This window comes from Jatropha curcas, chromosome 4, assembly GCF_041381405.1.
Source record: "Jatropha curcas cultivar XTBG-Jc1 chromosome 4, XTBG_Jcur_1.0, whole genome shotgun sequence".
NCBI classification, from domain to species: domain Eukaryota; kingdom Viridiplantae; phylum Streptophyta; class Magnoliopsida; order Malpighiales; family Euphorbiaceae; genus Jatropha; species Jatropha curcas.
The window spans coordinates 30,675,302-30,688,252 of NC_143154.1; the positions used below are offsets into that span (position 1 = coordinate 30,675,302).

A 12,951-nucleotide genomic window follows, 5' to 3' on the forward strand; every position below is an offset into this window, starting at 1 on the left:
TGTTTAAGTTACCAAAAGCGGTTTACTCAAGCAAACTTCAAAGAACAACAAACCCCACAAACTATAATGAACCTTGTTTTCAAAACTCTCAATATTTTATCTTTGTCATTCTGGTTTGAAGTTGGAACGAAAGCCAAAGATAATAATAATAATAGTAAACTCGTTTTAGTTTCTGGAGATTTCTTAAAGCAAAACAATAATAATGGTGGAATTAGAAACTCAGTTCCTTTTGGACTATTGGTCCATTTACTGGTTATGCAATGCATCTCCTTGCAAATTCTCTTAAATGGGCGCCATCTTAACGTGCAAGGCAATGTATATGCCTTTCGATGTGCTTTTGCTGGAAATGATCAGCGGGAGACAAAGGCTGCTTCATAGATTGAGTAACGAGATCAAATTTACTTAGATTTTGTATATATCTTCATCAAATTACATGAACGTCAAAAAACTAAGAAACTTTCTGCATGCCCGCAGTCCGCTTGTATCTTGAAATGCCAGAAGTAATCTTGGGATGAATGGAGTAATTAAGAGGAATTATCTTGTCGTTATATGACAAATTCAAATTTCATTAACGCAAAATTAAATTTTATTAACAACAGTTACCATTTATCACTTGTTTTCACTTATTCAGTTTTATTTTAGCTAATATAACGTTAAGATCTTCTTTTTCCTAACGAAAAATTAACCTATTCTACATCCATATATATAAAAATCGTTATCATTCATCTTCATCAACAAATAAACATAAACCATCTAATTTCTTAGAGTTATTATGGCTCTGAAGTTTGCTCTAATAATTTTGTTTTCGCGGTGTTTATTACAAAGATGGAACGGAGTTGTAGGTAGAAGACTATCAGCAGAAGAGGATTTAGAATGTGAGGAGCTTAAACATCTAACTACATGAGATGAGAGCCAAATCAGCTGCAGAAATATATGCTTCAAATTTGAATCCTCAAAATGCTAATAGACCTGGTGTTCATGTAAGTTTATGTCTACATATTTGCATTAATACCCTCTTAACATTTTGCTGAAATCTGACTAGTCTAGTAATTAATGCATGAAACAGTTTGCAGGTGATCGTTTGTCAAATGGGAAGTACTATGGAGCTGGAACTACTAGCTTGCACAATCCAAAGTTGGTTGATATTAAATCTCAGTACAGTTCAAGTCAAATTAAAATCCAAAATGGTCCTTATAGTCTTATTTTTGGGTGGACTGAAAGTAAACTATTTGTTATTCCTTTTTTCTAAATGTAAATTTCATTTTATCTTGTGATGTTATGATATTCTTAGGTCAATCCTATGGTATATGGAGATACTCGGACTCGCCTATTTTTATATACAAACGTAAGCCTTATGTGTTTTATGTCTTATAACTTTAAATTATTTTAATTGTATTTATTCCATATTAACAACTATTTTTCTATTACTTTGTCTCATAATAGGCCCGAAACAGTCAGTGCTTCAATATTTTATGCAATGGATTTATGTTAATAGAGCATATATACCTCTTGATTTTGCTTTCCCTGATCTTTTCTACAAAAGGTGGACCAACATATATGGAACACTTCTTTGTTTAGTAAGCTATTGTCTTAAACTTCAATCTTACATTTTCAAAGTATTTTAGGCTGATATATTACACAATTTTTATTCTCTTATGTATAGGATGCAGATACGGAGATTGGATTTTTCAAATTGAATTCGGGTCAGAGTACAGCACGCAAGTTGGATGGTGGTGGCCGCAAAAAATTTTCACTGGATCGGCAGATTCAGCTACATACATAGAATGAGATGGAGAAGTATATGGTCCTCCACCCGAGACCTCAGATGAGCACACTATATAATTCATTTTGTGCACGATTGATAATTGTTAACGAGGGTCATGAAACTGTTAACGCTCCAAAAGTTGAGATATATTTAGATACTCCGGTTATCAAGCTTATGAGTCAGGATATGATGCATCAAATTTCAGACATTTGATGTGGTTCGGTGGTCCAAAAGAAAATTGATCTCCAATAATAATTGTAGCATTATCAAATAAATAAAAAGTTTAAATTTAATTAGCTCTTCCATCAAAATTATAATGGAAATTGCTTCCGACGTTAATTTTACATATTTCAAGAGTATTACTAGTTTACATATTTCAAGAGCATTAATGCTAATTTTCTACAGGGCCCAATACAGTAGAGCTCCACTTTGTAAGAGTGCACAGGGTCACAACTCCCACTCCCTGGAAAAGAAGATGGTGAAAGATGATTTATTGCAGTCATTTTATTTTAGCTTGGACCTGGATAATTGGTGCAGCTGCTAATTATTTCCCTTGAGAAATTCTCTCAAATTTTTTTTTTCCCTGATTTTACAAAAACAGTAGACAAGAACCATCCCTGCAATTTCTTTTGTCCTACAAGCATCGAGAGTTTATCTTAGTTAAACCAATTGCACAAAAGTGACATTGAACTCAAATTTTCATTTTCATCTTCTCTCTCACGTGCAGCCTCACCACATTAACAAAAGATTCGATAAGAGGGAATCGGAATAAAGAAAGCAGAAGGCTCAGAGTTTCTTCAGATTGAAGAAATTTCCCTATTATTCATTTGCATATCACAAGTGAGTACATGAACGACGGCAGACAACCATACCAAAATTGTGCTCATTTGATCAGCAATCTTACATACAAGACATGGGCTTAGGTCCCCAAGTTACTATAATGTAATTGCTATCACAAGCAACAGACGGAGATAATAAACAATCAAGAAAAAATTAACGAAATTACAGAAACTACCATCAATGCTTAGGACGCGAGTAGTGATTGTCATTGGGATTCCTCTTTCCACTGAAAACTGCTAATGCTTTTCGCATTGGAGGCTGAAAAGGGGCCTTTTTATCATTATGGTGGCTGAAGACATTGTCTGGAATAAAGAAATCATCTCCCTGGATTAATTTTAAATACATCAGCATCAGTTGTTTAAACACAATTATGTTTTTTTGAAAGGAAAAAGCGCAAACAAATCTAGTGATGCAAAAACAGACCAAAACGACGATAACAAGACACAAAAAGAAAAAAACGGAAGCCAACCTGTTTATTCACTTTCTTCTTTGTCTTGGGGTAAAGGAACTTTTGTGGAAGTTGATCTTCACGCAGAACAAGGTTTTTAGCAATGGCATCTCTTCCACCTTGCGGTAAAGGTAATGAAAACTGAATGGAATAAATGTTAATGAGTAAGTGCTCAGTAAAGAAAAAACAAATCAGAGTATTCACATTCATGTGTATGGCCAAGAACACAAATGATGCAAAAATTAAGACATGGTGGACTGACTATCCAGATTGGCTTTCAATGCCACGACCAATCAACAGGAATGCACTTTCCTCCAATTCTATCCATTTAGGAGTATGTAAATGTAAAATGCACATTCTTTCATGAGTTCTACATTTTGTAAAATGGACTGAAGTATAAAACTATTGCTCGCCCAATAATTGGATAATTTCACTCAACAAACATCATAATCTAGTAAAAGATAGTATTGGACAAGGCAAAAAATTGGAAAACATGAGAAGAGGTCTACAAACAAGTAATAATATAAATCGAAACCAATACACAAAGAATAAGTAGAAATTCCTGCTATTTGCTCATAGATTGTTCCCATCTTTTTAGTTAGAAATAGACTTACCTTTGTTCCACGCAGAGTGAACCGTGGCCGACGATCTGCCAATACTATCCCATTCTCACCTACTGTAACAGCTACCTTTCGTAACGTACCACCATTTCCACACTTCGGACAGAAAATTCTTCCAATTTCAGCAGTAACAGTATAGCATGCATGGCATTTCAATATCCACCTAAAAGTACAAGTATCTTAAAGATAAGCAAATAAAATATGACAATTTCTTATTATCATATTTTACTTCGGATGAAAGCAAAACTTTATAAAAAAAATAGTTTTTGGAATACAAAACCTTAACTTATGAACCACCCATATAAGCTTAACTTTAATTTTATACCTGTGCAGCTGGCGGATTTGCATTCCTCCCGGTGCCAGCAGTCGTAATCCCATTTGCACAAGTACATTCTGCATTGCAAAATCACTAGTTACACAAGCTACACTAGACTCTGATAAGGATCTAAGAATCCAGCTCTGCTCACTAGAATCATCATCTGCATGTGATGCATCGACAGTTTCATTGGTCTGGGTTAAGTTCCCTTGGTCATCTAATTCTGCATTATCAATATCATCTTCTGAAGCTTCAAGAACATTACTTGCATTGTTGTCAGAAGAAGGTTCCATCACCTCAGAATCAGTAATCTCAAGCCCTGCAGAAGTGTTGTTCTCTTCTTCCCCTTCTTGATGAGCCTCCAGTGAATCTTCTTCTAGTCTCATTTGTTGTAGGATTGATGTGAGATCTTCATTATCATTCTTTACCTTGCTCTCCTCAGAAATACCATTTCCAGCATCTACTGTTCCAGAATTTTGATGCAAAAGTGAACCTGGGATATTAGTTTCATTAATATTGTTGTTATCCATATTGTTCTCCAGATCTTGCTGACTATCTTTTTCAGATAACGCCCCATAATATTCACGCCTAGCTTTCCTTCTAAGATATCTTCTATGAGTACTTCGACTGACAGCGGGTCTCCAATCACCAGCATTATCATCCAATTCCCCTTGAGATGCATCGATGCCATCTGCTACCATCTTCCCTTCAATGCTTATCTCACTTTTTTTTGGTGGATATCTCCTATAGTTCCTTAAACCGTTCTCAACATTCTCATGGTTCTCAGAATGTGCTTCACTTCCAGCAACCGTTGACCCGTTTTCAGATTGATTATCTCCAGGGACAACATTCAAGCTCATCTCTTTCAAGGGAAGGATCCGCGAATGAGTATTTGATCCATCCCCACCTTCATGTTCCAACGCTTCCCACTCCTCCAAATTAGGCACATTATTACCCCATCCAGGCAAGTCCTTCTCAGGAAGCCTCTTCACATTAACTGTATGTATAGGAGGAGGAGCATCCCTAACACGTTTAGTTCCATGAATCTGTGCCTCTAATGTGTAAGTTAAGGCAATAAGTTTAAGGTCAACATCTGACAGAGTCTGCAAATCACCAGTTGCTCTTGCAAATTTGATAACTGCCATATGATACACAAATTTGTAACCAAACCACTACCTTTTCGAGGATCAACTTTATATAGCATCCACCCCAACTAAATACTAATCATTTCAAGCACAAATTTTTCAATTAAACTATAAAATGCAATAAAATAGAAATCAATAAGTTTAATGCTTCCAATAGTATCATATAAAATTCTGAATAAAATTAACAATAATAGCAATACACTAAAACGACAATGCAAATTTGATAAAAACAGAAAAAAGTTTGAACCTTTATTGAGAGCTTCAGGTGTGGGCTCTATGGAGTCGATAGAAAAGGGAATGAAGGAGAGACGGTGGCGCGAAACGGGGTCACGAATCTCAGCGAGAACTTCGGGAACAGTAACGAACTTGTCGGCCAAATCATGGAGTTTTTCACCGCCCTGGATAACGGCGTTAGCATCAATAACTGCCATTGATATGCCCTTCATAGACTTGCAGCTCTCAACCAATATTTGATTTGTTGTGTTTGAAATTTCCTTGTTTTGCGGTGGCTGCTGAGTCTTTACTATGTTGCTCCAACATGGAGCTGTTGAGGATGGAGACGATGAGGCCTCCATTGTTTTGGCTCAGTGTGCGGTAAGAGACGAAGCAAGAGGCGAGTATGTCCTATGATTTATGAGTATAAAACCCTAGCAACTAGCAAGGGAGATTAATCAAATAAGAAGGAGTAAAACGACGTCGTATTTTTGAAACGTGCATTTGTTCCTTGATATATATATATATATATATATATATATATTAGTGGTTATTGATAAATGGTAAACTAATGGTTACAATTATGTCAAAATTCAAAAATAAATTATTGAAAATACAAATTTAATTACTTAAAATCACTTAAATTTTTCATTAATTAAAAAAATATTTTAATTAACTTTTCCTAATTACTTCATAATATAAAATATGAAAAATATTTTTTAAAACAAAGAAACATACATAAATAATTAAAATATAAAATCAATTTCATCTAATAAAAATACAATTAAAGTGAATATAAATAAGAGAAAAATGCCATGGTTTGTAATCAATAATTGAATCGTGCATTTGGAAAAAAAAATTGATGATATAGAAATCTGAATCGGTTATTTATTTCATTTTCTATATTTTATATTTTTACAACCATTTAAAAATAATAAATAACTATTAAATATTATTATAAAATTAAATAAAAAATTTTTATATAACATATTAAAATATAAAATATCATATTCGCTTTAAAAATAAAAATATATAATAAAAAATATTCTATAAAAATAATTATATCACTTTACATTTTAAGCAGCTACTATATAATTCAATGAAATTGTACATTTGGCCAATAGAACTTAGTTCATTTAATCATAAAATCAATTAAAAAATCATCATGCTTGAATGCTTGGAAGCCTTTTTTTTTTTTTTTTTTTTTTTTTGGGGGGGGGGGGGGGTTAAAATTGGAAGTATCACCACATAAAATCAGCAATTATTAATTTCTATTTGGTTGCTTTGGTAACATTGTTCTATAAAACCCAAGTATGAAAAATTATTAATATTCAAATAAATATATATGAGAAACTATTTACTAAAAAGGGAAAAAACAGAAAAAATAAAATGATCCCATGCAATAAAATTAAGGAATTTTTTTGGGTCAATTGCCAATGAATTATATAACTATACAAATACATAATTCATCCTATTTGTTTATTGGAAAATAAATAAAGCATTACAAAAAAAAAAAAAAAAAGAAAAAAAAGAAAAAGGAAATCCACCCCAGCAGTAAAAACCAATTAAGGGGCAGTAAAATAATCACATTGGCAAGTGGGACAAGGATGATATATATAGTCCCTTAGCTAGTCCCTACCCATCATCATAATCTAAAAATTCAATTCTACTAATAGCAATTTAAGTGAGCTCTTCATAGTAATATATATAATAATTAAATGTGAGAGGCCCCTCCAAAGCATCAAGATTGAACTTTTTGAAGGATAATGTTCTTAATGGGCTCTGCCTTGAACAATGTCAAAGCTCATCTCACTTGGGTCTGTTGCTTGCAATTCAACTTGAACCCCATCAAGCTCTCTCCTAAATCTGTCTTTTGAACTTGCATACAGCATTTTACTTCTCACCCTTGATGTATCAGGAGACCTGAAAATTCCAAACAATTATTATTATTTAAAAGAGAAACAATGCAATTGAAATTATACGTTCACGTCGAACATTTTCCTGACATAACATAATACAGTTCTGTTACGTATGTCATGTACTATTTGTTATGTGTTTTCTTGATATTACCATGCAATGAAGAAAATTTTGCTCTTTTGAACATTCTCATTAGTTGTGAAATCGAAATCAAAGACAGCATATCGACACTCATTGGCTGGCAAACTAGCAGTAAAATCTTCGTAGCTCTGTTGAGGTTTTCCTAGCTTTTCGACAGTCACTTGTTGAATCCCTTCCTCGATCTTGAACACAATAAACCGGTAGCTTCTTTTCGCCTTTAGTTCTTGAAACTTCAGCTTACAGTCATCATGAACAGCCATTCCAGATGCAGAATTAGCCTATTCCAAAACAAATAAAAAATGTTGGTAGATCTCTTTAATTCCATTATTTGAGTCAAATTCATAAGAAAATGAAATATAGATAAGGTAGGAAGGAAAAACATACCATCTTGCCAGAAAAGAAAGGAGGGGCCTGTTGTGAAATGTGTAAGAAGAAAGCAGAGGAAGGAAGGTAAGAATAATGGTGGTAAGAGAGTGGTGAGAATTAATAAAAAAGAGAATAGAGATCCTTGTTGTTAGGAGCTACTAATGGTGGAAGTTTTGGAAGGTGGAAAATGAAAGAATTTAGTGGACAAGATGAACGATGCCCGCAATTCTTGTTTTCATTGCACATTATGGAACTTCTAATGCTTAGCCATACATATATGTCCGTTTTAAATTAAATTGTCTATTTTTGGTCATGACCATGCATATGTCTTTCGTGAACTATAGAGGCAAAAGTAATATTTTTTTTTATTAAAAAATAAACGGACAAAATAATAATAAATTAATTAATATTTTAGATGATAATTAATTATTGACTTGGAATATAGGTAAGTAGAGAGTGATAGATAAGTCTGGTCTCGAATGATGAAACCTTTGCATCTTTTAACAGCTTTGGGTTAGGTGTGACCATCTGCAATTTTGGTGGGCGACCCCCAGTTCATCCATGAGTAAAATCCAAGTTTCCACCCATCTCTGTGACTCTGAATCTGTTTTTATCGTATAGAACCCACAAGTTCGGTTGCTTCGAAACCACAAAATCCCCCATCACGTGCCTTCTGATTCCGTCATGGCGGATAGGTTCCAATGCGAGCCATCATTTTCATGGATGATGAATCGTCATTTTTCTTTCCCATTTTTTCTAATCATCACACCAATATGAGGTTTTTCAAGAAAGTACATTTTCAACTTCCATTGAATGTTATATTCATTCCAAGACTAATAGTTAGTTAATTTGTAAAATAATTAGCCTTGTGGTGAACATGCATCACTAGCTAATTATATGATTTTGTGATTATTGATAAAGATTAATGACCGATAAAATATGATAATTGATTTTCTTTTCTAAACTAAAAGTCTCATTTTTTTATATTAAAAATCGATGTTTTATCGTAATTTAACAAAATAAAGTAATTAACAAAATTTATAAATATTATTTACTTTCTTTCTACTAAATTTGATGACCCTTTTAAAAAATTATAAAAGTATCAATTATTTTATTTCAATTTTACTTTTATCTACATATTTATCTAAAAATTGTTTCAATTCAATGTGCATTAATTAAAGGATATCTTAGTCAATTATTTTTAATTTTTTAAAAATTGAAGTGATATAATATTTTTATAATATTTGTAAAAAGTAAAAAATTATTAAATTTGACGGAACGGAAGAAAGGAGAAAGGAGTAGACTATATAACTAAATGATAAGATTAAAATCACCGTTTAATTAATATGGAAATATAAATCTTGATTTGTAAATTTTATTAAGTTATAAGGATTAAACAATAATTCATTATTTTTATTATTCATAAATTTGGTAAAAGTCGACACTTGTATCTTATTAGAAAAACACACGTAATCACTAAGCCAATATTTTCTCGCCAAGTGTCCAAGTGCAGCATCTTAAAGTAATGCCACAAGCCTGCAATGAAAACCAATTTCAAAAATTTCGAGTTCCCACTGAAACCAAACGGTCGTAACTCCCTTAACGGAAACCGTCAGCTCTTCCTCTATAAGATCCCCCCTCACCACCACTCTTTCACTTCACTCCTAGCCCCAAAGCTTAATTTTCCGTCATTTTCCCCAGAAAGAGTAAAACAACAGAATGAGGGAAATTCTTCACGTCCAAGGAGGCCAGTGCGGAAACCAGATCGGAGCCAAGTTCTGGGAAGTAGTATGCGCCGAGCACGGGATCGACTCGACAGGTCGGTATCAGGGGGACTCGGATCTCCAGCTGGAGCGGGTCAATGTCTACTACAACGAGGCGAGCTGTGGCCGTTTTGTTCCTCGGGCTGTGCTGATGGATCTGGAACCGGGCACGATGGACAGCCTTAGATCTGGCCCTTGCGGGCAGATATTCAGACCCGATAACTTCGTGTTTGGGCAGTCCGGTGCGGGTAATAACTGGGCCAAGGGGCATTATACAGAGGGAGCTGAATTGATTGACTCCGTCCTTGATGTTGTGAGGAAGGAGGCTGAGAACTGTGACTGCTTGCAAGGTAATTTTGACTTTTAGGGTTTTCTATTTTCTTTTTCTGTTTGTTTCTGGGGAAAGTGAGGGCAACTTATTTAAATGTTTTAGGGGGTGTTTGGTGCTGCTTTTGGTATTTTGGTTTCCTATTCTGTTTGATTCTCTGCGAAACTTCGATGAGGTCTGTTTGGTTGGTGGGGAAACAAGAGTAATGTAGAGAATATAAATCGAAGCATTTTCTTACTTGTCCACTCTATTTGCTACTTGTTTGTTTCTCGGGTAAATGTGGGAAAGGAAGAGAAAATATGAGCAGAAGAACAAATAAATACAGTTCTCTCTGATTCTTTGCTTATTTATCTTAAACATGCTTTCTCACTGTGAATGTTTTTGTTTGGTTTCAGGGTTTCAGGTTTGCCATTCCTTGGGCGGTGGTACTGGATCTGGAATGGGAACTCTATTGATCTCAAAGATAAGGGAGGAGTATCCTGATCGAATGATGCTTACATTCTCTGTTTTCCCATCTCCAAAGGTGTCTGATACTGTTGTTGAGCCCTACAACGCCACTCTCTCTGTTCATCAGCTCGTTGAAAACGCAGATGAGTGTATGGTTCTTGACAACGAGGCTCTTTATGATATCTGCTTCCGCACTTTGAAGCTCACTACTCCTAGTTGTAAGTCCTTTCTTTCTTTCTGCTCTTTGTTTATATATATATATTTTTAATTGTTCTTGATCTGTACTTCATTTGTTCAATAAAGAAGTAAAATGGCCGATTAATGAGCTTTTTTGTAGTTTAGTTTAGTTTGTGCGTTCGTTTATGAGAGTTGATGGGTGTTTGCCACTGATAATTGAATGTTCTGATGCAACAATATTCAATAATGCATCTGTAAGTGTGAATAAACAGTTGTATTCTCTTGGTAAAAGCAAAAGTGGTAAACTTTTCTGTGTTCTAGGTGTGGGCCGCTTGGGTCACATGGCTTTAAGATTATTTTCTTATTATCTTCGCACGAACAATGCTGCGTTTGCACGTGGGTTTCATTACCTGAGCTTTATTCCTAGAAATATATCAGATTATTAGCATACGTGTTGCCGAGTAAATTTATGTAACAACTCTATCCTTGCTTGTATGCATTTTAAACAGCCATGAGTAGCTGCTTGTCCGGTACTCATTGTTTACAAACACATTTAAGAAATTTCATTAGGAGATATTCTTTCCTCTTTTGTGCTTTTGGCTCTGCACTAAAATGCAATGATGCAAACTCCCTCCCCTATGGACAAATGCATGGATTCTTCATGTCAACTAATTGGCAAAACTTGTTTTTTCAGTTGGGGATTTAAACCACCTGATTTCAGCCACCATGAGCGGTGTTACATGCTGTCTTCGATTCCCTGGTCAGCTCAACTCAGACCTCCGCAAGCTTGCTGTCAACCTCATTCCGTTTCCTAGGCTTCACTTTTTCATGGTTGGCTTTGCACCTCTCACATCCCGTGGATCTCAGCAATATCGTGCCCTCACGGTACCAGAACTGACCCAACAAATGTGGGATGCCAAGAACATGATGTGTGCTGCTGATCCTCGCCATGGCAGATATCTGACAGCATCAGCAATGTTCCGTGGTAAAATGAGCACGAAGGAAGTGGATGAGCAGATGATCAATGTCCAAAACAAGAACTCTTCCTACTTTGTTGAATGGATCCCCAACAATGTCAAGTCCACTGTCTGTGACATCCCTCCAACAGGCTTGAAAATGGCTTCCACTTTTATTGGCAACTCCACATCAATTCAAGAGATGTTCAGAAGGGTGAGTGAGCAGTTCACTGCTATGTTCCGCAGGAAAGCTTTCTTGCATTGGTACACTGGAGAAGGAATGGACGAAATGGAGTTCACAGAGGCTGAGAGCAACATGAATGATTTGGTGTCAGAATACCAGCAGTACCAGGATGCAACAGCGGATGAGGAAGGAGATGAGTATGAGGATGAAGAAGAATATCAAGAAGAGGTCTAGAGACATGGAATATTGGGATTTCTGTTATACCCTTTCTAATATTGGTACTAAGAGTTTACTGTATGTGGAGTTATTTCCAGCAATGTTGTATTGCTTGTTTCCTTGATGTGCATCTTTCAGAAAATCGTATCAACAATTCGCAAAGTGCTGGTTTAATGATTTCCTATTGAGTTTCAAACTGGGAAATTCTCTTTGCTTCACACTTGTGCCAGAATTCTGCTTGTCATGTTAGGTTTTTGCTTTCACTGCCTTTTTTTTCTAAAATCTGATTAGATCCAAATTAAATGCATAATTTGTCTGCTAACAAAAATTAAATAGCATTATTATTGGCTCTTGCAAGAGTAACCTATCTATGATAGTAGACATAAATAAAAAGGTTGACTAGGTCTGTCTTTAACTTTAGTCATCAATATAGCAAGCTTGACGGAAAAGAAATGGTTAAGTGGACCAATAACTAGTTTGACAATCGCCAGGGTCATTACCTCCTGCTTCCTGACTACGTTATACCTTTCCGGGCTTCAATCCTTCCAACTTGGATATTCCTAGAAACTATGGGCACCTTAATATTAGCTTTAACTGTTTTAGTAGAGACAACATTAGATTAACTGTTTAAGTACCTTTATCTGTTTTACTAGAGACAATATTAGATTAACTTCATTGCACAAATAACACAGTCTAGGTAGGGAAAAATAAAATATATTTTCGAGAAACCAAATATGCATTGATGGTGAAAATATAAAAAGCTTGAATTCCTCTCTAAACTCACAGTAGAGTGAAGTAGGGAGTGATAATTTTTGTAATTACTGCCTAAACTCAGTCAGTGAAGAGTGTGAAAAATTAATGACTCTTACCCTTTTTCAGTTTGGGTAGATATGGTCACTTCCATACCAAAACAAGAAACTTAACTTGGTTGGACATATGCATAGATCATGATTGGTTGGCTAATTATGATATTTATAGAAAGACTACTGTTGACATTAGGCATATTTTGGATAAGGGTATCACAAAATTAACCACATTCTTTCATCCAATGATTAATCAATGACCTTTGTTTTATGAGAGAAATTGGTCAAATAATTGAGTAAAAATCA

General features: G+C 34.8%; 3 protein-coding genes across 3 annotated transcripts; 1 reads left to right on the forward strand and 2 right to left on the reverse strand.

Annotated features, from left to right (window-relative positions):
* Positions 1-2,567: 2,567 nt before the first annotated feature.
* LOC105645830 (RNA-binding NOB1-like protein) lies at positions 2,568-5,780 on the reverse strand. The gene is made up of 5 exons (XM_012231542.3): positions 5,382-5,780; positions 3,999-5,127; positions 3,668-3,836; positions 3,075-3,194; positions 2,568-2,929 (listed from the first exon to the last, which is right to left on the reverse strand). Exons 1-5 carry the CDS (start codon positions 5,707-5,709, stop codon positions 2,783-2,785), a joined length of 1,893 nt encoding a protein of 630 aa, XP_012086932.1. The 5' UTR covers positions 5,710-5,780; the 3' UTR covers positions 2,568-2,782.
* A 975-nt stretch (positions 5,781-6,755) lies between these two features.
* On the reverse strand, positions 6,756-8,068 carry LOC105645832 (actin-depolymerizing factor). The gene is made up of 3 exons (XM_012231544.4): positions 7,790-8,068; positions 7,418-7,683; positions 6,756-7,270 (listed from the first exon to the last, which is right to left on the reverse strand). Exons 1-3 carry the CDS (start codon positions 7,790-7,792, stop codon positions 7,120-7,122), a joined length of 420 nt encoding a protein of 139 aa, XP_012086934.1. The 5' UTR covers positions 7,793-8,068; the 3' UTR covers positions 6,756-7,119.
* A 1,350-nt stretch (positions 8,069-9,418) lies between these two features.
* On the forward strand, positions 9,419-12,060 carry LOC110008589 (tubulin beta-1 chain). Its single transcript, XM_012231546.4, has 3 exons — positions 9,419-9,884; positions 10,258-10,527; positions 11,181-12,060. The coding sequence occupies exons 1-3, from the start codon at positions 9,491-9,493 to the stop codon at positions 11,858-11,860; spliced, it is 1,344 nt and encodes a 447-aa protein (XP_012086936.2). The 5' UTR covers positions 9,419-9,490; the 3' UTR covers positions 11,861-12,060.
* The last annotated feature ends 891 nt before the right edge of the window (positions 12,061-12,951 follow it).